We start from the raw sequence: 25,870 nt of genomic DNA, 5'->3' as shown, positions 1-25,870 counted from the left end.
ACCTCCTAATTTGGAGAGTTACTGGCCCAGGTGTGTGTGACCAGACTAATTGTAGGTGTGTTCAATAAAAAGCCGTTCACTCACAGCTGTTCGTAGGGATGGTGAAATCGAGGCCTCATGAATCATCGAGCCAACTTTGACCCAAATGCATGAAAATGGCTTGCTGTTCGGAATCATTTGACCAAATTAAAGAGCTCCATCTGCTGGCTGTGGGCGTCTGATGCATCAGATAGGTTGATTGAAGACAGGTCCCTTTAAAGATCCCGCCTGCTGCCTAATGCGCGCTGATGATGCCTCTTTTGTTCAATCACATGACTTTTGGCATGCTGAATCCTTTTTTTTTTTTTTTTTTTTTTTTCATAGAAAAAAAATGGTACAAAATCTCGGTGGGAATTTACAGACTTGAAATGCAATTTGCAAATACAGACTTGGATGAAGAGGACTGTATGAAAAACAAGACATGACAAAACTAAAACAGCAGAAAAGAGAGGGAAAAAAAGAAAAAAAAACTAAAGGGACTTGTAGTAGTTGTCGCGCAAGGCCTTGTGATAAGAGATACGATGAAATGAAATAATACAGAGAAATAAAATTAGAGCAACAGACAATCTTTTGTGATATTTAGTAGAGTACATACTGATGAGATTTTATCCAACAAGAGGTTTAAACACTGAAAGTACATTTTTAGCTCGTTTTTAAACCCAACAGCAGAGGGCAGACCATTTTCCCGTTTTTTACAATGGATATGATATTTACCTAGGAGGAAAACTATATTAACCAGTTTTTGAAATTTGTGGGGGATAGCTTCAATATAAAACAGCGTTTGCAGGGGTTCTAATACAATGTCAGGACCTGTTCTAAACCAGGTGGCAACTTCTTTCCAGAATTTTATGGAAAAAGGGCAAGAGAAAAATTAAAGCCGCAAGCGGCATCCATCGGGTCCGAGCGGCCTGGACCCCGCCACCCGTGTCCTAAACCTTTTCCTAGCATGGTAGGTAACCTGGTAACATCATAGTTAACATGGTAAAACACCCAGCTGAAAATCTGAAATGTTGATATACTTAGTTATCATTTTTTCCTAGCATGCTAATTTCCTAGCTAACATGCTATGTTGCCATGACAACAGGCGTTGTAATGCGTTAGGGACCCAACAAGTATGAATCCTGTGACGTTTGGTGCAGTTCCCATGTATTCCTATGGAGATATGAGCAAACCGTGTGTCATGGCGAGAAGGCGTTTTTCCGTCGGTTGCCACGGTAACACGCTTTCTGCTATTAGAAAGATTTGAATAGCCTTTGGTCCCCAACTTGTCAGGAAGGTTCCCACCAAGTTTGGAGTCTGTGGCATGAATCCCCTCAGACTAGTTCGTTCAAATGTCAATGAAATCCAAGATGGCGGGCACCCCGTTGTCATGGCAACAGGTGTTCGAATGACTTCTTTGCTGGACTTGGGGGGTCACAGGTATGAATACTGTGAACTTTGGTGCAGCTCCCATTTATTTCTATGGAGATATGAGTAAAGCGTGTGTCATGGCGAGAAGGTCATTTTCCGTCGGTTGCCATGGCAACAGGTGGTGTAATGCGTTAAGGACCCAACCTGTATGAATCCTGTGAAGTTTGGTGCAGTTCCCATGTATTCCTATGGAGATATGAGCAAACCGTGTTTCATGGCGAGAAGGTCATTTTCCGTCGGTTGCCATGGCAACAGGTGTTCAATTGACTTCTTTGCTGGACTTGGGGTGTTACACATATGAATCCTGTGAACTTTGGTGAAGATCCCATGTATTCCTATGGAGATATGAGCAAACCGTGGTTCTTGGCGAAGTCATTTTCCGTCGGTTGCCACGGTAACACGCTTTCTGCTATTAGAAAGATTTGAATAGCGTTTGGTCCCCAACTTGTCAGGAAGCTTCCCACCAAGTTTGGAGTCAGTCGCACGAATCCCCTCAGACTAGTTCGTTCAAATGGCAATGAAACCCAAGATGGCGGGCACCCCGTTGCCATGGCAACATGTGTTCGACTGACTTCTTTGCTGGACTTGGGGTGTTACACGTATGAATACTGTGAAGTTTGGTGCAGTTCCCATCTATTTCTATGGAGATATGAGCAAACCGTGTTTCATGGCGAGAAGGTGTTTTTCCGTCGGTTGCCACGGTAACACGCTTTCTGCTATTAGAAAGATTTGAATAGCGTTTGGTCCCCAACTTGTCAGGAAGGTTCCCACCAAGTTTGGAGTCAGTCGCACGAATCCCCTCAGACTAGTTCGTTCAAATACGATGTGTGTAAAGTGCAAAAAATGGCAAAAAAAAAAAAAAATGGCCGCAGACGCCAAGATGGCGGGCACCCCGTTTCCATGGCAACAGGTGTTTCATTGACTTTTTTGCTCGACTCGGGGTGTTACACGTGTGTGCCGAGTTTCGTGTTCCTACGTGGAAGTAGACTTTTGGGACCCCATTCATTTGGGTATTTTTGGTGACACTAGGTGGCGCTGTTGAGCCAATTTTGTATTGAAGTGTATGCGGACCTTAGAATATCGCGATTTTCACCGGACTTGATGCGTGTGCCAAGTTTCACAACTTTTCATGGGTGTTTAGGGGGTCAAATTAGGCGTCGTTGCGCTTAGAAAAATAAACATTTGGAAAACAATAGGGCCTTGCCATACTTTGTATGGCTCGGACCCTAATAAGTATTCTATAGTCTCGATATTTGCCCCACAAAAAACACATGGGTCCACTTCAAAATTAAACCGCTTTTTTAGTGTCATAGCAGCAGGGTAGTAATATTTGATTATTTTAAATTAAGTTTCTTTGACTTTAGGAGGAACTGGCCACTTTAAGTATTTATGAATATTATTATTTGGGGTAGTATAATTCAGAAGTGCCACCCTTCCTGGGATATTGAACTCTGTAAATAGTTTCAGTTTAAGAGTGCTACAGATCAATTTATTAATGCATTGTTTCTTCTTTAAGTCCATTTCTCCAATTTTTATTTCAGGTAGTCTAGCAGTTACCTTTGAAAAGATTAGGATGTTTTTAATAATCTGTTACAGGGAGGGTGGAATTGCTTTGCACACGGCTTTGAACTCTCTGAATGAGCAGTCTAGGTTAAATTTGTTGGCAAAATCCTTTAATTCTAGTAGTCACATTTCAGCAAAAACTCTAAACCACTTACTTTATCAAAAAGGCATTTTGGTATATGGAACCACAGCGATTCTGCATGAGATAAAAACTGTTTAATCCAGTTTATTCTCAACAATCAACCAATTATAGATTCGAATTCTGGTGCTTTTAAGCCTCCATTTTGGTAATTCTTAATAATCTGTGCTTTTTTATGTAGTGTGTTTTATTTTTCCATACAAAATTAAAGATGACTGAATTAACCTTTTTTTATATTAGTCTGGTTTACATTTAGTGATTGAAAAGGATAAATTAATTTTGACAGGCCTTCAGCTTTAGTTAACAAAATTCTACCAAATATAGACAAATCTCTAGTTAACCAATGATTGAGTGATCTTTCCATTTGATTTATTTTAATCTCTCTATTAGATTGGTTCATTGTGGTTCCCTCAGCATGTATTGTGATACCCAGATATGTAACTTGGGATTTTACAGGAATATTTTCAATGCTCACCTCTGGACAGGAATAAAGTGGTAAGAGCTCACATTTTTCCAAGTTTAATGATAGTCCAGAAGCTTGTGAAAAGGTTGAGATTATAGGGCTTTACTAATCATGCCTTTATTTTTTACAAAAATGACCATGTTGTCGGCAAATTGGCTAATTTTGTATTCATAGTTAAATATATTTATACCTTTGAGCTCTGAATGATTAATGACTGAGTAAGCTAGGATCTGAGTACAAAGAATAAACAGCTTGGGAGATATTTGACACCCTTGACTGATTCCTTTCTTGATTCTGATCTTGTCTGACAATCCTGCCGACAATATGACATAACTATAGATGTCGTCGTAGAACATTTTTATTATTTTACAAAAATTATCACATCCTAATTTTTTAAGCATTGTCAATAAAAAGTTATGTTCCAGGGTGTCAAATGTTTTATAAAAATCAAGAAATAGAATGAGGCTCTGAGATTCAATTAGGCTCTTGTAGTCTATCATGTCCAGAACAAGTCTAATATGATTGGAAATGTAGCGTCCTTTTATAAAGGCAGACTGATATTCAGCCACAATTTTTGAAAGGATGGTTTTAAGAAGATTAGCGTAACAGGAGGCTAACAGCTTATAATCATTACATAGTAATGTTATAGGTCTCCAGTTATTTAGCGAGAGTAGATCTTTGTTGGGTTTGGGAATTAGTGTTATTAACCCAGTTTTCATTGATGGGGATAAGCTTCCATGATGAATACATTCCAGAAAAGCTTTATATACAATTGATTTTATCTCATTCCAAAAGAATTTCAACAATTCAGTGGTCAATCCATCGATTCCAGGAGACTTCCCACTCTTCATTTCATGAAGTGCTTTGTCTAACTCTGCAATCTTTAACTCTTCTTCTGGGTTTGTCTTATCATCATCAGTTAAAGTTTGTAGCTTACCCTCTAAACCTTTAAACAAAGATTCACACTTCTCTGGTTGAACACTTGATTTGTACAGATCCGAATAAAAAGACCAAATACTTATCCTAATGATGTGTGGACTTTCCACTAGAGCACCATCCACTTTCAGTTTATCAATAAGTTTTCTTGACTGTCTCTGTTTTTCAAGAATGAAGAAGTAGGCCATACTATTTTTCACCCTGCTCAATCCATTTGGCAACAGACCTAATGTAGGCACCGTTTGCTTTTCCTGGTATATATCATCTAGCTGAGCCTGAAGGGATTGGAGTTCATCAACATTATTAGTATCATTACCTTTTTCTGTTAATGAGTTGATATTTTTTATCAGGTCAGTTTGCTTTTGTCGTTTTACAGATGACAGTTTCTTCCCCGTGACGATTGCCAGCTGTTTGATTTGAAATTTCAGCCATTCCTATCTATTTAAATCAGACATGTCTGAGTTTTTTATTTCTTCAATCATAACCTTTACTTGATGCTGAAATTCTGGAACGTTTAATAAATTATTATAAAATTTCCAGACCCTGGTACCATTTTGAGAATTATTATGAACAGATAGTGACAAGTGTATTACACTGTGGTCAGTTAATTGAGCAGCTGAAATTTTACAATCCAGAACATTTTTGCAGAGTTCAGTGGAAACAAGCCAAAAATCAAGTCTTGGTCATTGGTCATTACTGCCCGCCTTAAACCATGTGTATTGAAAAGTGTCTGGGTTAACCATCCTCCATATATGATGAATTGGGAGAGACATTAAAGTCAGCCCCAACCAATATTTTATTAATATTGTGTTTTAGTTTCCAATTGTTTATCAGAATTCCTATATTTTCAAGGAGATTCTTATTCAGAACTTGGTTGTTATAGCCGTAAACACATACTAGAATGTATTTTACGTCGTTCATTTCTACTATCATCACTATCCAGTGCCTTTCTGGATCACAAACATGGTCAATAACCTTTCCTTTAAACCTGTTGCTGAATCCTGCTCAGAGACAATGCTGGCAACACTTCCGTGTCACATGCTCGACACGTGTTCTAGCAGGTCGGCTCTTGAGGAGCCGTTCCTTTCAAAGAGCCATTCAAAAGACTGGCTCGTTCTCACAATATCTTACAAAATTTCACAATATATAAGAATGACAAACAGTCAAAATATGTACCTATATAAAATCTACTATACAAGATTAAATAATTATAGGAAGAATATGGATAAAAAAGGATAAACCTGAGCAGTCAGTGCAAATTCTAGTAAATGTTTTGGACAGAACTCACAGTATTTGTTTCCAAACAATACTCTCTGTCCATAGATGCTTCACATGAATGGAGCATGTTGGACATCAGACTTCTATGATGTCACAAGTGTTATTTATTTTATTTTCATTTTACTCAAATTACTTATTTACTTATTTATTCATTTATTTATTCATTCAGTCATTTTTAGCTGGAAGGGGGTGGGGTGGGATTGGGCTTGGGCTTGGCGTGTGTGTGTATACGTGTGTGCGTGTGACTGTGTGAAAGATTTCATTGACTGTTTTTATTCTTATGTTTTTAATCATGTAAAGAACTTTGTGTTGCCGATGGTATGAAAAGCGCTTTATAAATAAAGCTGATTTGATTTGATTTGATTTGATGAAGGCAGTGTCAAAAATTAGTATATAAAAAGAATGGCTCACAAAAGAACGGCTCACAGCTGTGAATCGGTTCCCATCGTTCATTTTAAAGAGTCGTTCAAAAGAATCGATTCGTTCATGAACGTCACATCTCTAACCTACCCTCTGCCCGCTCCAGGTGGCACCCAGGAAACAGGGATGTGAGAGGACCCTCACCTTCCCCGCTCCTCTCAGCAGGAATTCTCGGCAAAGCTGAAACTGAGTGGTTGAAGATTCGGTTCTCAACCAACGGGAGTCGTTTACAAAGAATCGGCTGTTAGATGCAGCTCGTTCACGAACAGCACACATCAGTGTTTCACAGGCAAAGCTCAGTTTGCTACATAGGGTTTGCTACTCTGGAAGCTTAATTGGTTGTAACGAAATTTGTGTTTTAAAACTTGTTTGTGAGATGGCAGTTCACTTGAAAGACAAAGAAGCCTACCAAAGACTGAACTATCTCTACCAGGTTGGAAAACGTTTAAAGCTAACCATCTTCAGTACTCACGTGGCTAACATGCTAACTGCCTTGCTAACCAGTTTTTTAATGGCGTCGCTTTGTTTTGTTTTTGTTTGTTGTTATCCTTCTACAGGCTGCACATTGTGTTTTATCTCAAAATCCAGAAAACGTGGAGTTGGCTCGGTTTTACTGTTTCACACAAAAGACAGTTGCAAGACGTTTGGTTCTCAGACAGTAAGTAGAGTCAATAGAGTACAGATAGCTGCTGGTGGTGTTTTATCGAAGGCAGAATTATGTGTGATTTAATGCCTAAGGCCAAAGCAATTTTAAGTGTGTGTTATTTTTTTAATCAGAAGCTAATTATTGGCATTTCTTCATGCAACGAAACTCTTAAAAGGCATAAAATATTAACATAAATTTAACCATGAACAAAACAAATTTACACCTAGTTTAACTTCAAAATATTCAAAATATATATTTCTTATATACTCTGCAAGCATAAATTAAGGGAGAAAATGGCTTACAGTTACCTATATTTAAAGATGTACACCTTTATTACTCAGCTTCATAATCTAATTTGAAATAGAAACGTGACTAAAAATTGTAAATAAATAAATAAAATAAATAAACTTGAAATTAATGCAGTTCTCTATAGATCACTTAATCCTTGCAATGTGACCATTGAACAATCGACTGTTTGATCACAAATGGTCAACATAGGGCTGGGCAGTTACTTGAAAATTAATTGAAACCCACATTCAGAACCAGTGAACGATGTAATCTTGCTCATGACAGTTATTTAAATGATCTCTTAAATATATTTTAAAATATTCATTAATAACCATATATAGTTAAACTGTATGTGCTTCTTTTTACTTATTATAAAATGAACTTCTGCTCTTCTATTGTGAAAATATTTGCAACATAAACTTTGTTAGCTATGAGGGCTAAAATTAAAACAATACTTAAATGAATGCTAATTTAATTGTTATCGAGGTAACATGCTCAATTAATTGTTGATTTGAGGTCATATCGACCAGCCCTACGTCAACATGGTTGCAGAGAACACGTGCAAAGGAAAAAGTTCAAAGTAACTGAAATGAAAAACACGGGTTAACCGCTTCACGTCAGGCTGCAAATAAGATGAAAAAGTGGTATTTGTATGGTCTACTGTCATGCAACATTTGCATAGTTTTACTGTTTTACACCCGATGAGACATGAGGTTTGCAGTTATTTTGATTGCATACAATTATGGATTTATTTATTTATTTTTAAAGAACTGGGAAACGGGGCAGAAATAGCCATTTACAACAAAACTAGGGTTTTAAACTATCATTTTTTTTGTTTCCATCTCTAGTTTGCTCTGAAGCTTTACTGGACAGTTTGAGCTTTCCCAGAAAACCCTCAAACCAAATGCTCAAGAGATGGCAGAATTAGGACTGAAAATATAAGTATATATATATTTTTTTTTTCCTCTAAAACACATTGAGAGTCTGTGGCTGCCATTTCATTAAAAATGTAAACTTGTACCAAAAAGGCAAGAAACTGACAGACTGCGTAGGTGTGGGGCTTATGGCAGAAAAGAGTTATCTTGGTCATTAAGGTCAAAACTTTTATTTGTTAAATTACCTTTTGGCTTGACTGATGGCATCATATCGGTTCAATAAGATTTTTTGGGGAGAAATATTTACACCATTAACTGTGTACACTCACTCCGGTCTGGGGGCAACAGGTGGGATAGAATTTAGTTTTAAAAGACATACTAACACATTAATTCCTCAATTTATTGCAGAGACCCATCAGTCAAGAGAACAATATGTAAAAAGTGCTGCTCATTGCTCATTCCTGGTGTAACTGCAACAACAAGACAACGAAGTGAGTCAGTTCGTCATTTCCACACACCATGCATGTCATATGGAATGTAGTTTAATTTTCACATACATATAAATATATGGTACAGATCAATGGTAATCAGTTACTTTTCTGACTTTATCTCTAAAGGAAAAAATGGCAAGACCCGCTTTACTATGTTGAGGTGTCTCAGTTGTGGCCAAAGCAAGAGGCTGCTGAATAATCCAGATTACTGTCTGTGGGTGGATCGGCCCGAGGCGCAGCAGCAGCAGAAACAGTCAGGTGTGGTGGTAAACTTTAAAATATGAGCACTTTAACAAAGGACAGGTTACATAATTGCTCTAACACTGAATGTCTTCTTTCCTACAGATCTAGGTTTGTCTGCTAAAGGTCAGCCAAAAACCTCAGAGCCAGAAGGATCATCACAGTCTTCTAAACCTGATACTGCTCAGAGATCTACCAGCACCTAGACCCACTTCTTCCCTCCCTCCCTCCCACTTTTTTTTTTTTTTTTTTTTTTTTGTCTTACACGCTCTTATGAAATTAGTTTTTAAATTTTTTTCTTTAACTAAAATTAAATTTTTTACTAATGAGATCACTGAAAATTAGATTTGTGTATATATGATGTTATAAATCATGGATCTGTTCCAAAGAAAAACATGTTTTTTTTATTTTATTTTTGAAAATAAGGGCCTAAAAATAACTAAACAAGTTTTTGTTCATTTCATCCCCCCCCCCCCCCCCCCCCCCCCCCCCCAATATTGGTTACTTTTCCCCTTCAGGCTTGTTCATTTGAAATAAACAACATAACTAAATAGCCTTTTTTTCACTTTTTGTTTTTTCAGTGTAGAAAAAAAGACAGTATTTTACAATTTCTTCTTTTCTACTTTCTCTCCTTTTGGCACTCTGAAGCGCGTCTTCTGGTTATATAGAAGGTTTTTGGCAAAAATCCTGGGAATGTGGCCCATGTACAGGAGAACAGCCAACGTCATCCCTAGAAGAGAAGACGTTCACTAAAACAGCTGGCAAACAAATGTACACACGCGTTATTGCAATGCCACGTACCTGTGAGAGAGCTCAGCCAGTAAACCACTGCATACTCTATGAAGGTAAATCCAGGACAGTGGAAGGTGAGTCCATATGCCAAAGATGGATTTATGTAAGATGAGGTGTAGCTTCTGGCTGGAAAACAGTTTCATGTTTGTTGCTCTTAGTTGGACATATTAATAAAATGTTTAGTGATGGTAAAGTTCGCCCAGGACTTACCTGTATGAGACAGGAATGTGAGGAGGACAGCGATCAGGGGCACCCGGATCAGAGCAGATCTGTGTCTCAGGTTTAAGTGGATGAGATGAAAGATGAGTGCACAGGCGCACTCTGTAAAGAAGCCCTGCAGCACGGGAACCTTCAGGGATGTGCTACACTCACTAGACATCAGGTTTTTGATCATGTGCATGTCTGTCAGCTCCAGGCTCCAGTAAAACGCAGCTGCACGAATAGCTGAGTGAGCCCCGACAAACTGAGCTCCAGCAGCAAGCAGAGTGGGCAGGGTGGTGGCCTCGAGTTGCAGGAACTTCTGCACAATCAGGCTGGGATTCCCAGATGCTCCACCACAGATTACACCATGAGTCAGCAGCACCACAAAAAGCATGGTAACCGTCACATCAGGGCCCAAGCCCCCGGCCCACTCACCCACCTCCACTATGGTCAGCACCTCCAGCCAACAAGCCACCAGCATGAAAGAGGAGGCAAACTCTGAAATAAAGCTGAACCGTGGCCATCTTTTAAAGAGAGTTCGAACTGATGCTGCAAAAATCACAACGCCCAAGAAGAACCCGAGGGATGCATTCAACCCAGACATGGCTCGATTAGATATCCAGTTTCTTGTTCAGAAACAGAAATTAATGAGGGGTTGAGTCTATGCTTTCTGTTTGACAACGTGGCACATGCACAGACACATTTCTTATCAGAGACACGTCAGGTTTTTATCCCACGACCACCTGCCAAAATACACAAGCCTTTACAAGGTCAGGTCAAAGATCTGGCCTTCGTTCCATGGACATTTGTTAGTGGGTTTCCCTTTAGAGTGTTTTCCTTGCTATAGAGGAAACAAAATTTAAATATTTTGCCTAATATAGCCCTATTTGCAAAATAAATGATTTGCAAATCTCAAACCAAAATAATATAAAAAGGTAACTAATAAAAATAAACATCTGAAAGAATATCTTACAACTAATCAGGTTAAATAGTAACAGGTCAGTAACCTGATTGGGTATAAAACAAGTACCTTAAAGAGGAAGAGTTTCAGAAGTAAGGATGGACAGATGTCCTACAATCTGTAAAAACAGTATAAATTGTGGAGAAGTTTCAGAATAACTGTCCTCAAAGTTATCTGAGCCAAAGCTAATTTAAAATCAGCCAAGGCAAAGAAAGAAACTGTTGTGTGGATTAATTGTAAATTAGAATTCATTGTGGAAATTATGGTGATTGCACCTTCCACACTACAAAGGAGAAGGACTTCCTGGTTGGTTATCAGTGCTCAGTTCAAAATAAAAAGCAGGTTTATTTATAAAGCACATTTCATGACATGATGAAACATTAAAGAGATTACAGCAAGGTGAAAATGAAACATTAAACATAAGATAATTAAAAGAAAAAGAAAAAAAACATTAATGCACCACTTTATCTTCCATGCACCTCTGATGGTCTGATGGTGCATTACTGCCAATGAATCTGGAAACTTGCAAATTAGGAAAAGGCACAATGAATGAAAGGTTTATAGAGGTTTTAGAGCAACACATGCTCCCCTTGACGTCTTTTTCAGTGAAGGCCTTGCATATTTCTGCAAGACAATGCTAAACCTCATACTCTATCCATCACAACGGCATGGCTTTATATTAGAAAAGTCCATGAGCTAATAAAGAAGATCCAGTTGAGCAGCTAGAATCCATCATCAGGCAAGAATGTGAAATTCTCTCCTAAAGCTCCATTATGATCTGGACTGATAAGAGTCTGGCTTGTCATGTGTAAAACAGCTGGAAAATCAGCTTGTTTAAGTAGTTTAAGTAGTTGAGTTTAAGTAGTATCTGAGGAAAAAGTATTCATGTTCCTCAGAACATAAATACTTTTACTGTATGACTTGGTGCCAATCCATCAAGATGCTACTCACATATATATGGCGTCATAAAAAGATAACAATTTAGTAAAATACAGTCAAATCAGCACATAGACTTAATGGTGCTAGATCATCAAAGTTGCCCATTGAAATCTTTATTTGTATTGATTCCATTACAAATGTGAATAATTTGAAAATGTTTAATTGTAAATTCTAACAGCTGTTAAAATTAGTCATTTTAGTTAGTTGGTCATTTTAACAATGTATGGTCTCAATTATGTACTTTTTTTTCTTAAAAAGAAGATATTTGTATATGATTGAGAATTACATGCCAAACAACTGTAAATATGGATCCACATTTACCTAAACACACTTTAAAACACAGGTATTCCCAGGACAGTGGACATAGAGAACAGGTTACTATGACCTTTTGCATCAGACTAAATTGAACATTTGGCATTGGCCTAGTAAATATACAGAACTTATAGGCAGAGACAATATCTAAGATATAGACATGAGATTGGGTTTATTCATTTTTAGGCTAGCTGCACAGAAAATATGATTCATGTCACGATGGCATTATGAACTTAAAGACGTGACAGTGTAAACATTCACAGTAAAAGCAATAGTAAAAGTTTTCAGTTGCCAGATAGTGTATTTGGGCCTTAGAGAGATCAAATGTAAAATCCATCAAGATGGTGCTGATATATTTGACTTTATTACATTGATTTTAATGTAAGTCAAACATCTGTTGTGCTTCCATCTTGTGGTAGAACGGTAAACACACTGTATCATACTGTATTATCTGGTCCTTGTGTTAAACTACTGTTTATTTTTTTTGCCTCTGAAATGCCCCCCTCAAAATAAATAAATTAAAACAATAACAAAAGTTGTATGCAGTCTAAATCTTATTTCAGATATTAAATATTCAAAATATCCAATGTGTCAAAGATTTAAAATAAATAAATAATTAAAAAAAAGAAAGAATTTGCTTAAAGTAAATTTTGGCTAACTTTTCATTTCACACAATCACATCAGATGTATCTGGTGTTTATTTACATTGAATTGTAAAGAAGTTCATCACTACCTCGATACCTAATCTAATTATGGTATATACAGGTATAGTGTAAAAGTTAGTTAAACTTTATATTTTTATCTATGTGACACCATGTCAATAATAAATTCAAATTAAATTTAACTATTAACTGGTGTAGCTTTAAATTTGTAATTGGATAAAACAAGTCACATGTCAAGTCAGAAACCAGGAAGTGCTGCTCTTCAGTAGAAATAATTTTCATTCAGATGCTGCTTTAACTTTACAGCCGTCATGCAAATAAATAAATAAATAAATAAAGTTAATTGATTTGAGAAAAAAATCTATTTGTTTGGAAAATTTAATTTCGCATATATAGGCAGCAGCTACAGACTGAACTAAGTCGTTATTTTCAATAATATACAAATAGTAAAATCACCCGAACGTCCTGAGAATTTTATTCGGCGGAAGTTGTGATACGTCAGTGCCCTCGTGTTATGAGCACGCACGCGCTCCCGTGTGTGTGCTGCCTGTGTTTCAGTGGGTGATCCCGCTGGGAAGAAGTGATGGCAGGGCACGAGCAGACACTCAGAGAGGAATGAGAACTTGTCGGGGATGGCGGATAAACCTTCGACACTGTTCGTGAAGCTGTTTGCCGCCGCATTTTACGGTCTGAGCTCGTTCCTGATCGTCGTGGTGAACAAAAGTGTCCTCACCAACTACAGGTAACGGTTTCAGCGGTGCATCCGCGGTAGCTGCCATGTTAGCTAGTGTAGCTGCTGGAAGTTGTGTTTGCTGGATAGTGGAGCCAACACCGTGGAGCTCACTAGATGAACTTTTGGCTAGCGAGTTAATGCAAAACCAGAAGCTGCGAAGTTTTTTAATGCATATTTTTTTATTAACCTAGTGTTTTATGAACCTAGTTCGTGTTGGCTAACTAGGGGATGCTTTGCTCTTTAAAACACTTAGTGAAAATTGAACTCTGCTTTTTCAGGTTCCCCTCATCAATATGTGTCGGAATAGGACAAGTAGGTTGAACGGTTTCCTGTTTTTAACTAAAAACATACGACTCTTTAACACAGGCGGGTAGAAATACATTGATTTCCATTTGTGTGTGTGTCCAGATGTTGGCCACAGTGATTGTGCTGTGGGTGGGCAAGGCAGCAAGGGTGATAACCTTCCCAGATTTTGATGAGAGCATACCTCACAAGGTGAGACACTCGTAGTTCTTGTTAACACACTCACGGAAAGTGAAACAAATGGCGTTTTTTTCCTTTTCTTTAGAAATTAGTTTATTGAATGCCTGATAATTAAAATAATTCTTTGGGATGTTTCCTCGTGGTTAGGTAGTTATAATGTTGTTAATGTCAGGCTGATGTGTTATGCTTGTTTTCTAGACATTTCCTCTACCTCTCCTTTTTGTGGGAAATCAAATCACTGGTCTGTTTGGTACCAAAAGGCTTAAGTAAGTTCTCATACCTGCACTAACTTGACATGCATGGTGCTAAAGAGAAATTCATCATCCTCATGTCTTTTTCCACCAGTTTGCCAATGTTTACAGTCCTAAGGAGGTTCTCCATCTTGTTCACAATGCTGGCTGAAAGCTTTCTGCTTAAGTAAGATTACATGACAGTTAACCCACTTTTCTTGTTAGAGCTTCTGTTCAACCTGACACAAAATCTTTGTCTCTGTTCAGTAATTGTGGTCATTCTTTACTGCTAAATGGAGACAGATTAAATTTCATTGTTTTTGACCCATGGCAGGAAGAAATTCTCCAGGCCAGTCCAGATGACAGTATTTACAATGATCCTTGGGGCGTTTATAGCCGCAAGGTAAGTTTTGCTATTTCCAGGTGTCCCAGCTTTTAACAAGACCAGAATTACCTTCACTACAAAGGGTGGCCTTGTCTTGATATATGTCCACACTTAGCTGACATGATCCTGAGGTTCATTATGCAGATGTTTCACATCTGTAGTGAAAGGAACCCCGCTGACACAGCTCATCTAAAGCTTAACTCTTAGTGACAGGATGTTATTTATTTTTATGTTATTTTCTGTTTTGTCACTGTATATAGTGCCGACTTGTCCTTTGACCTGCAAGGCTACGTCTTTATTCTCCTGAATGATGTCCTGACTGCAGCCAATGGAGCCTATGTGAAACAAAAATTAGATGCAAAGGTATGTGGCAGCACCGTCTGATGAATAGTGGCCATTGTTTGGAAGGAGCTGTGCTTGGCATTGAGTTGATGTTGACTGTAGAGAACCCAAACTGTTCTTAGTATCTGACTTTAAGGATCTCAGTGTGCGCAGACAAGCTGAGCTGTTAGTTTTTATTACTAAGTTGATTTGTCGAGATATATTTAGTCTTTTTACCTCTTATTTTACACCTGTTGAAGCAGAAGTGTCTTCTTGATTTTTATGTCACATAAACATACTGCTCAACTCTCAAATTACAGCAAAGGCCAAGCAAGATCCAAATTTAGTCTGAAGATCTCACTCTGCTGCACTGAGATATGTGACAAGAGTAACTGAGTACAGGGTGTAGCAGTGTGAAACAGACCCAGATAAATGCATACTCGAGGTTTTTAGACAGTGCAGTGGCTTCACCATAGATGACATCTGTATGTGTGCTTGTTAGCGAGGAATGCAGAAAAAAACTTGTGAATAAGTCACTGTGCTGCTCTCTGCTTATTTCTGTTCTCTTGTTGCTCAATTCCCATCTGTTTCCCTCTACTCCATCTCTTCCTGCAGGAGTTAGGGAAATATGGATTATTGTACTACAATGCTTTATTTATGATCATTCCCACTCTGATCTTGGCTCATGTAACTGGAGATATGCAGAAGGTAAGCAATTGGACCCTCTTGTTATCTTTTAATTATCTTCAGTGGCTATTCTTTGTTAATATATTAGTATAGTAAATCTGTGTCCCTGCTCAGTTGTTGCAGGTTTAAAACCCAAAATAAAATGTGTGCACATATGTGTAAACATGGGTGTGTGGAGTAAGTATGAGTTGTCTTTTGGTCAGTCTTGGCAGAAACCTTCTGGCTTGCCCAGCTGGGGCCCAGCAGCCTGAAAAGCACAAAGATGCTATTATGCTCCTAGTGGAGTCATTACAGCAGCGTCTACAACTTCCCTTGACTGAATAATCAGAGATACAGACTACCACCTTCTAAAAGCTCATGGAAACTTGGATTTGCAAGTTTGTAAGAGTTAATCGTGCCACTGGCCACATCAATAACTCCTTTTAATGTCTTCAGTGCTGCAAAGTTGACTCATTGCAACTCAGTTTCTTCAAATGAACGCCTGTTGAGATGCTCACATGCAGTGCCTAAACTTTTTCTTTTTGTTTAGCAAAAAAGTTTGTGTGTATCTACTATTACTGTGTTTCTGATTTCAGGCTGCAGAGTTTGACGGCTGGTCTGATGCATTTTTCCTCTCCCAGTTCATCCTCTCCTGTGTCATGGGGTAAGATAAAAGCCACAACTGGATCATGCCAAATTTCTGTGGTATCAGAAATGAAATTTAGTTCCCACTCCTCCATCTGGGTGTGAATCTCACAATGATGCGTTGTCAACAGTGTTGGATTAACATTGTGAAATCTGATTTCATGCCAGGACATGAACTATGAGTAATCTGATCTCTTTTTTTTAATATTCAGGTTTGTCCTGATGTATTCCACGGTACTATGTACACAGTACAACTCAGCGTTAACAACTACCATTGTGGGGTGCATCAAGGTGAGCCGCACAGTGACGTAACCGGCTATTTGCACATTAACACAAAACTCATTTGCACCTTCTCTGTGTTGCAGAATGTCCTGGTGACGTACATCGGGATGGTATTTAGTGGAGATTACATTTTCTCATGGACTAACTTCTTCGGTTTAAACATCAGGTATGAAATTGCAGGTTTGTTTGCTATTCTCAGCCAAACACCTGAGATGTTATGATATTCCACATTATCATGTGATGATCCAGTTAGCTAGAGCGTTATTTGCCCAGCTGACCACTTGAATCCTGCTTACTTTAGTCGTGTGTGTCGTCGGGCAGGTCAGAGTTTTAACTTGTTCACTACCTCAGCACTTCCTTTATGAGGACATTTTGTCAGTTTCCTGACAATAATAACATGTTCGGTAAAATATCTTGAAACATTTAGATGACCTGCAATGAAATATAATAATATACATTTAGGATTAACTGTGGTAATTTCAGCATTGTTAAGCTATAAAAAAACTACAATTCTCTCATCCTTAGGTATGCTGTAAAAGTTAGGAAAAAAAACAAAAAGCTCAATAGATTTATTGTAAATATATATTGAAATAAAAGAATCTCAAAACAACACATTTATAATTTAGTTAAATAAAACAAACCGTGGCAAAATGTAGCTAGAAAAGCTGAGTTGGCAGGCATAGTTAAGCCCAATGTCCTAAAGATACTCCAGATATGTTAAACCTGCTACCTAGTGCACGCCTCTGGTTGCCCTTTATTGTGTAAAATTTAAAGAAGGAGGAGGAAAAACAAACCAAAACCCGTTCATGTCTGTGTTGTTGCAGTATTGCTGGTAGCCTGGTGTACTCGTACATCACTCTCACAGAGGAACAGTCCAGCAAAGCAAGTGACAACAACAAGCTGGACATGAAGGGGAAGGTGGTCGTGTGACAGAGACACTGGATTTTATCGTTTTTATTCTGATGAACACGAAGAACTGGAGTGTTTTAGCAGCTGATGTGCAGAACTGGTGGGAATGATTTTCCAGAAAATTTCCACGGAGATGGAGCTATGATGTCACCAAGCCTCTTCTGTTGCTGCAGTGGTTACAAAATCCTCCAGAGGGATTAGAGGCTGATATCTGATACCTTTTAGATGACGTTTTCTTTTTAAATATTTTTTATTTTGGTACTGTACTAATGTGTTTTGAGAACAAGGGAAGTGGAATCAAGTGATATTTATAAAGATTTTTTTTTAGTATTTAGACAAACTGAACATTTCATGGTGACATGTTAAACAGCTGGATTCATCAGCTGTTCTAAGACATCACATAGATATTAAATGGTTATTTTAAAGACACAATCTTTGTTTTTATTGCCTTGTCTGTTTTGCTGTTTACAAGGAATGTGACTTTAAATGTCTTCTAAGCACAGTGAGATGCAACATTCAGTCTTTAACCTTAAACTTTTCCCCTCAAAACAACCAAAGTAGATGGGCATTAGTTTGAGTTCCTGATAAAGATTGTGGCTTTAAATGTTTCTGCCTCCTCTTTTTGGAGACTATTTAAAACTGTTTACATTTTTACTCCCTCAGTATTAGAGTTCGTAAACTCTCCAAGGCTTGGAGTTTGGTTCTGTTCATGAAGAATTAATACATAATAGGATTCATTGTGAGGTTTTAGTTTGCCTGTTTTACCTCCTCACAATGTTCTTGTACTTTTTAACAGATGTAGCGGCTGCAAAGCAACAAACAAATTCTCACCTACTGTTTTACATTCATGTAATGTATTAATTGTGGTACTTGGGTATTTAAATGATTCATATCCAGATAGGGATGCTGGCTTGTTTTCTACATTTATATCTGCTCAATTTTATATTTATTTATTCTTTTTTTTGTTTGTTTTAGACATTGTTTTTTCAGGTGGAGTTGAATGAATTGTCAGTGTATCATCTCCAATAAGTCATTTGTAACTTAAAAAAAAAAAAAAGTATTTTTACATTAAAAAGGACCTGAATTGTTTTTCCAGTCTGCAATTTAAACATTTTTGTTTCAAGTATAATTATGGGTTCATACTATATTTTTATATTGTTTGATGCTCAGTTTTGGATAATAATGCATCCTATGTTTGGCTGTTTTTATATGTCCAGCTGAACAAATATCAGGGTAACTGAATCAGAATTACTTTAATAGTTTATCCCGGATTAAACAGGGCTACATGTTTATTCAGCCTCATGATGGAATCCTGTAATATGTTATACCCAAATAGAAAATACACATGCATTCCCACTGGTGTCGGCTGGTGTGGAAGCAGGAGGGTGCTCCAACTGGGCCATGCCCATGAAAGATAATACACACCAGGGCTAACCAACCCTGATCCTCTATCCTACAGCTCTATTGTTACCCTGCTTCAACACATCTAACTCAAATTAATGGATCGTTAACATGCTTGTGTAGAACTTGATAAGCTTTAGGAACGTCCATTTCATATACATTATTCAAGCAAGCAGGGAAACGTCTAAGTAAATACAATAAAATCATTCATTCAAATCCGGCAGGATAAAAGCCCTTGAGATTATACATTTTAGACCCCTCGGTGAAACCTGCATTATCACTACCATCTAAAATGGTATAAAATGAAGTAATAATGACGCATAAATTTGATATAAAATTTTATTACAAAAAAGAAATAAAATCACATTTGATACAAACTGGAAGCATGACAGCTTGTCCTGCTTTTAATATGTTTGATCTTTAAGTACAGACTGTTTTATAGTCCCCCTAATTTAAACACCATAATTTCAGGAAGGTGATACAATTTAATGTAAAATATTTAATTATATAGACACACATACACATATACTGGCAGAGCCTACAGGCAGCAAGGAACTACCAGCTGTACAACTGAAAGCTACCAAATAATGTTGCATTGTTTTTGCAAGTAATGGGTAAATTTAAATAATAGTAATGGGGAAAAAAGCACCTTTACCAGTCCAATGTGTTCAGACAAATAAAGCATTTTCAGGACCTTCACTTTTTAAACTTTAGTTAAAAACTAGCTAGAAGGAAAAAGCACACAAATCAGAAATTGGTCACATAGATATAAAAAAATGATGGACTGTCACAGCAGTTTTAGCATAAATTCAAGATGTAGAATGAGAAGAAAAAGACGAACTTGGTGCGAGTCCTCTGCTTAATTTGAAGCATTTTAAACAAAATTCAACTAAGTTCGAACAGTCTGAGTCTGTAAACTGCTGAGTAAGGGTTAAAAATAATTAAGCTTTAGTTCATGTCTGCATAGTCTTTCCCCACAGCCAGACTACAACCAATACAAACACACCGATGTACAGTGATAGGAGGTTGTACTTAAAACAAGCTTAAGAAATTCCAGACACAGACCCTCAAGCATCTTTAAAAATCCTTTACAAGTAGATACAAACATGATTTCCCTATTTACACTTTAAAATAAAACATATTCACAAGTATTCCTAGGATGTTAATGAAGCAGCTAAAAGTCACTAGACCCTCCTCTAAAGCCCTAAAAGCTCAGTGAGATTTTTCCCTCCTTAAACCCCATCTTATATTGTTTTCCCTTCAATGCAGTCATGAAGCTGCAGCACTAACACACAAGAATAAATTAAGATAGAAAATGTCTGTGCTGTTACAACTACTGTTAATGATCACAGCTTAAGCCAATGATGTCTAATAGCTACTGGCCTGTGTTACACTACCAAGTCTACCATGACGTTCCTGGTTGTTTTTATGGTTTAGTCCAAACAGACCAACGCAGATCAGCAAGACTGAACAGTAACGTCAAACATCCTAATAATCCTTTCAGCATCAATGCATCCCCTTCCACCTGAGGGTAACAGTAACAGTAGTTTAGTTTCCATTAGTTATTTGATCAGCATTTTATTAAAGGTTGTACATAAAAGGTGGATTGAGGAAAAAAAGCTTGCAAAAAATTGTACAATTTCTTTAAGTGGATTTTTTTTTAAGATAAAGAATTTATTTCAGTGCAGATGGAAATTCCTTATGTAACCTGATTCTGACAGAGCAGATTTTACCGTTAACATGAACTATCAGCTGTTTGTGTTTCAAGAGAATAAACATTACCAAATGAACTGCATTAACGTAAAAGAAGGCAGCTGCCTGTCCAGTTTTGCCCAAGACAGAAAACTTTTAATCTTTATGAAGTCAATAATAAAATAAAGAATTCCTTAAAAACTCTAATCTGTTTCATCTACATGGACAAGATGACTGGTTTTGTTTGCACATTCTTCCCGTGTTCTATTAGCAACTACTTGTGTTTATTACTGCCATGCACAACATATCCTGTGCTGCCACCTGCTGATTTCACACAGGCACTGGAGTCCTAAAATGTTTGTGAGATGTTCTGGAGTGGTGGCAAATGACAACACCAACGTCTGCAACACTGGCTCAGAAGATTTTCCACCCAGGATCCTGGTAAAAATGTCCAGATCAGAAGGTTAGACGATGTATAAAAAAGAGAGTGCCTGCAGTGTGAGCATGTGTGTGTGCTGCTGAGGTCCTTCCTGCTGACCTGTATGCTACTTTCCACTAGCTCTGCGTTCTTGTGGAAAATGAATCATGCAATAGTAATATAAACACAATGAGGAGCTTCATCTGATATTCTCAATGGTGTGATTTCTACCTCACATGCTGTCTCCCGGCCGGGCGCTCCAAACAGCCGTCTTTTCCAGACCAATTTGTCTGGATTTCTCATGAAACTCTACAGTGTTGATGTGTGCTTGATATTCATCTACCATGAAGTGTCATTTCAAAAGCTGGCTTCACATTTCCTTTGGCACTGCACTGAAACCTAGCTAATGTCCTCTTCAATGGCGCACTGAATAACAGGTACAGAGAGAAGCTCTTCCAGTCGGTAAGCTTTGACAACAAGACCAACCTGCTGTGTAACAACTTTCAAGTATGGGTCACTGCTCTTTTACTGATCAATCACATACACTACTTCCCAAACACCAATAAACGTGAATCCTGACACAATGCAAGTCTATAACGGATGACCCGAAAGCAGTGCTCGAACCGTGTCCGAACACTTCAGTTTCATTCCAGCAGCGGCCAGGGGAGCTAAAGACAGTACAACCTTTCAATGTGAAACGGAAAGCACATGCAGGTGCTGCTCTTGAGGTAACAATACAAGCTAGACAAACCTGTGACACAACAATGTGAGCAAAATATTAACACTCACCCTAAGAGGAGGAAGCAGGAGTGAACAGCACAGGAAACTTATTAGCATTTGTACACAAAAAAATGCAATGGACTAAACTATCTCACTTTACACACAAATTTTAAAACAAACAAAAAAAGAGGATATTTTACCTATTTTAGTAATCTGAAAGGTACCATGTTATACTGTTAAAAGGGAAATATTAAGGCAGCCACCACCACCAGTCACACTAGGTGAAAGGTCACTAATTCATCTCTTTACAACACTCAAGGGAGGAGACAAATGTTTCTGAGTGACGCTGTATCCTGTCATTACTTCCAAAATAAAATAAAAAAAAGGATTATGTGACCTTTCATTCCAAACTCAATAGTCACATGTAGCCAGAAGAGACATGAATTAAATATAAATTACCTTTTTCGTATAAAATGAAGGGGTTTCTGGATTTGTGCTGGATTAATGTGTCACTGTTACAGCGTTACCAGGTTCTCAGCCATGTAACAGAGACTGTAGAAGTTGCAGCCTATGCAGCAGAAGTTACACAGAGAGGACAGCAGTCTGTACAACCAAAGCCGGCTGCTGAGGTGTCTGTATTTCACATCCGTCTCGCACATCTTGGCGTAAGCCTCCCGGTTAGACGACTGTCCGATATCCTGACCCAGTCCGCATGCCTGCTCAATAAGGTGCATGTCTGCCATGATCTCTGATTTTATCTGACCAAACCACTGAGCGTTGACAGCAGCAACTGTCACCGACACAAAGAAGATGAAGATCTGACGGTGAAAGAATAGGCAGGGGCTTGGTTAAGTTTGGAAAAAAGGGAATTGTGTAATTTGATGACCTGGAACAAACAAATTACCTGAAAGGCTTCTCTATCATCCAGCGTTTCTTTGGGATGATACACAGCGTAGATGGTGAGATTAAAGAAGGCACAGGCTGAACCCAAATGGAGGTAGAAAGGAACAAGGCGACTCTGAATGAACCCGTATGTGTGTCTGTTGAGGTGGTTGTCCATCACAAAGCCTGTGTAGAATAAAAAACACATTATCACTACAGAGACGCTCTTTATTTCTATTTTATTTTTATTTCATTTAACATATACTACCTATACCTTTTTAAAATATCAGTTTTTAAATTCAGGTAACACACGTTTGACATCAAAATGCTGAGAAAAAAAGCTTGAACCAAACTTAGAAGTGGCATGTCAGAAATGCTTATTTAAGCTTTTATTTCTTCCTGAAGTTTACATTTGCTGTTGACTTCTTGTTAAAATAATTTAGAAAGAATGCATTTAGATTCAATAAATCTCCCTCAAACTTCTCTCAAATTCAGACTTATTCACACTGACAGAGCTAGAGGAACAACAAATGTTTATTTAGAAGATCCAGCTGTGACTGAGCTTCATAACTTCTTGGTTGTCAACTTTTGAGAAGCTTCAGTCTAGTCACGAGCATGTTCCAGACTTTCAGCCGTTTTCCTAGATTGATTAAAGGCTAATTTGACATGGTAGAATTTTCCAAACTGTTTAATGGCACAGTCAATTTGATCTCTGCAACTGCTTTCCTGTGACAGCAGCTTAATGAGCCTAAATGAGCACCCTCATACTTTTCCAAAATAGTTTGCCCTGGACACCAAGTGTCCAATGCATGCATATTATATATATGTTTGCAAGATGCTAGAAGAGGGGTAGCCAACGTTGGTCCTCGAGGGCACCAATCCGGCAGGTTTTCCAGATTTCCCTGCTCCAGCACACCTGACTCAAATTAAATGGATCCAACAGCCTATAAGGATCTCCACAATGACTCATTAGTTTAAGTCAGGTGTGTTGGGGCACGGAAATCTGGATTGGTGCCCTTGAGGACCAACGTTGGCTACCCCTGTGCTATAACATTGCAGCAGCTTCTCCTTTCACACACAATGTGTAGCACAGAGACATTGTCACAAGGTTAAAAGTCACAAGATAACTTTTTTTGTTTAAACATACTCATAATGACGCTTGTTAATGTGATTGCAGTGAAACCCCTCTGAAAAAAAGGCCAAGTAAATTACAATCTTAGCTGACACCACCCACCGCCTGTATTGTGTTCATAAAAAACAGGGTGTTTACGGTGTATAGTGTGAAAAGGAAGTTTTATACAGACTGTAATGCTAAGAGGTTAAAAAGTTTTAATGACTTTGTCCGAAACATACGTATACATCTGAATTTTCCTGCAATGTTAAATGTAGATAGGTATGGGAATTAAATAGCACTTCAAACAAGTAATGTACACACCCTGATTCCCACAATGTCAATGTGTGTGTGTGTGTGTTTAAACTTTACGAACAAGGTAAAACAAGAAGTCAAGGCGTGGACGCAGCTGCAGTGACATTTTTCAGATCTGATGCAAAATGTGCTCTTATTAAGTTGTGCTCAAACTTGACCCTGAAAAAACAGCTTGTGGGATGGATCTAACGACACATGTACAGCAGTAAATCCATACCCAAATATTAATAAAACAAAAATAAATCAGTCTATATATGTATTACTTACTTGAAATGAAGGTGACCCAAATTTGCATTCCCCAGTAGGTTGAGAGCAGCAGCAGCTGCAGCAGCTTCACAGTAAATGTGGGGTCCTGGTCAGTAGACATGCTTCTCCTAAAGATTTTCTCCTCTGGACACCTCTGTAGCTGACAGAGCAGCACCAGGACAGGAAAGTAATACGTATTCCCTTCACAGTGGTCTTGTTTGTTTGGATGGTGCTATTGCTGCTCTCCAGAGTCTCTGTAAACATACCATCATTAAAATAAAGCTGTGACTAATATAAGAAAACCTGAACTACTCACCCAAAAATGACTGACAAACATCAATCTAACTTTTAAATAAGTGTGCGTTTGCTAAGGGACAGGTTACCTAACAGGGTGGTTCGTTATTACTGCTACCCTCTAAAGGTTTAGAAACTTCCGCATTGATGTCAAGGTAACTGGGCTGCTGTCCTGACCTTACCGGGAGTAGACCTCCATCAGCCCGGCAGGAAAATACGACAAACACGGAACTAAAGTTACAAAACGTCAACGTTTAAAACAAATGGTACAGCCGAATTATTTCTCTCAAAATGAAATATCTTTTGGCTATTTAAGACTAAAAGTTTGGAGTGGCAGCAAGAACTCTTCAAAGTCACCTTTGCAAAAATGCGATATTTTGCGAACTAGCTAAGGCTAACTGCCAAGCGGAGACTACACTGACTAGCGGCTAACAGCTAGTTTAAACTGGTCGTGTGGGTCTAAGTTAGCCTTACCTTTAAACATTTTTAGATAACGCAAGTCAATGTACAAATTAGTTTTGACTGAAAAACACATAATTAAATAATAAATTAAGCGCAACTTACCTGAGTTCTCCAAAATTTCTAAGCAGATTTGAGTCTTCGGCTCAAACTGAGAACTTTTCACCGGCTGGCAGCGAAACTCACAGCCCAAGTCACTAGCGCGGGGGGCGGAACCGCAAGTTTCAGGATGTGCCCTGGAAAATCCACCCTGCAGCTCCAGTCAGCTGAAACTGGTTCCCTCTACAGGTTCAGATAAAACACACATTCTCCTTCTGAACAAAAGCTCTCTGCTTCAGATACAAGGATTCATTTACATGAAGGACGCGCTGACATCCAGGAGTGGAGGCATGTTTTCTGAACGGGCTGCAGTTAGTACAACAGATTTGTTCAGAATTAGTTCTGACTTATTAAATTAATAGGCTGAAAAGAAATCAAACATTTGCATCATTCTAGAGTATCATTTTATTGCAAAACAGATTTTCTGATATTACAACAGTACTTTTAACAGTATTTCTAAGGAATTAAGAATTATCACAAAAAAGGCCCAATATATTTTAAAATACACTTATTGATCAGCTTATTGGGCACAGCAGTTCAATAGTTTGCCAACACCAATAACTAGTTAAAATTGAGCTTCAGAATAAGGAAGAAAGGAGATTTAAGTGACTTTGAATGTGGCATGGCTGTTTGTACCAGATGGATTGGTCTGAATTTGTCAGTGACTGCAGATCTACTGGGATTTTCACACACAACCAGCTTTACAGCAAATGGGTCTGGAAGAGAGAAAATATTTATTGTGGGGCAGTTGTCTGGACCAAAATGCCTTGTGTATGTCAGAGGTCAGGGGAGAAAGGGAGTGGTAGGCGATGATAGAAAGGAAACATATTTTAATGACCCCTGGTTAAAACCAAGGTATACAGAACACATCCAACCTTGAAGCAGATGGGCAACATCAGTAGGATGTCACTCCTATCAGCTAAG

General features: G+C 38.1%; 4 protein-coding genes across 4 annotated transcripts; 2 read left to right on the top strand and 2 right to left on the bottom strand.

Moving 5' to 3' along the window:
• Nucleotides 1–6,345: 6,345 nt before the first annotated feature.
• rpp21 (ribonuclease P 21 subunit) lies at nt 6,346–9,341 on the top strand. The gene is made up of 5 exons (XM_042007351.1): nt 6,346–6,681; nt 6,806–6,906; nt 8,466–8,548; nt 8,675–8,806; nt 8,894–9,341. The coding sequence occupies exons 1-5, from the start codon at nt 6,625–6,627 to the stop codon at nt 8,992–8,994; spliced, it is 474 nt and encodes a 157-aa protein (XP_041863285.1). The 5' UTR covers nt 6,346–6,624; the 3' UTR covers nt 8,995–9,341.
• Nucleotides 9,342–9,390: 49 nt separating this feature from the next.
• aqp12 (aquaporin 12) lies at nt 9,391–10,466 on the bottom strand. Its single transcript, XM_042007348.1, has 3 exons — nt 9,791–10,466; nt 9,590–9,706; nt 9,391–9,518 (listed from the first exon to the last, which is right to left on the bottom strand). Exons 1-3 carry the CDS (start codon nt 10,383–10,385, stop codon nt 9,391–9,393), a joined length of 840 nt encoding a protein of 279 aa, XP_041863282.1. The 5' UTR covers nt 10,386–10,466.
• Nucleotides 10,467–13,133: 2,667 nt separating this feature from the next.
• On the top strand, nt 13,134–18,566 carry slc35d1a (solute carrier family 35 member D1a). Its single transcript, XM_042007347.1, has 12 exons — nt 13,134–13,397; nt 13,667–13,700; nt 13,797–13,883; nt 14,070–14,137; nt 14,217–14,288; nt 14,436–14,504; nt 14,747–14,849; nt 15,423–15,515; nt 16,070–16,137; nt 16,331–16,409; nt 16,484–16,566; nt 17,225–18,566. The coding sequence occupies exons 1-12, from the start codon at nt 13,288–13,290 to the stop codon at nt 17,328–17,330; spliced, it is 972 nt and encodes a 323-aa protein (XP_041863281.1). The 5' UTR covers nt 13,134–13,287; the 3' UTR covers nt 17,331–18,566.
• Nucleotides 18,567–19,041: 475 nt separating this feature from the next.
• On the bottom strand, nt 19,042–25,086 carry si:ch211-121a2.4 (transmembrane protein 205). Its single transcript, XM_042007349.1, has 4 exons — nt 24,953–25,086; nt 24,116–24,348; nt 22,445–22,608; nt 19,042–22,358 (listed from the first exon to the last, which is right to left on the bottom strand). The coding sequence occupies exons 2-4, from the start codon at nt 24,213–24,215 to the stop codon at nt 22,056–22,058; spliced, it is 567 nt and encodes a 188-aa protein (XP_041863283.1). The 5' UTR covers nt 24,216–24,348; nt 24,953–25,086; the 3' UTR covers nt 19,042–22,055.
• Nucleotides 25,087–25,870: the final 784 nt, after the last annotated feature.

The sequence above is a fragment of the Melanotaenia boesemani genome, chromosome 14 (genome assembly GCF_017639745.1).
Source record: "Melanotaenia boesemani isolate fMelBoe1 chromosome 14, fMelBoe1.pri, whole genome shotgun sequence".
NCBI classification, from domain to species: domain Eukaryota; kingdom Metazoa; phylum Chordata; class Actinopteri; order Atheriniformes; family Melanotaeniidae; genus Melanotaenia; species Melanotaenia boesemani.
Note: the sequence above shows the minus strand (reverse complement) of the source record. Positions and strands in the feature narration are given on the sequence as shown.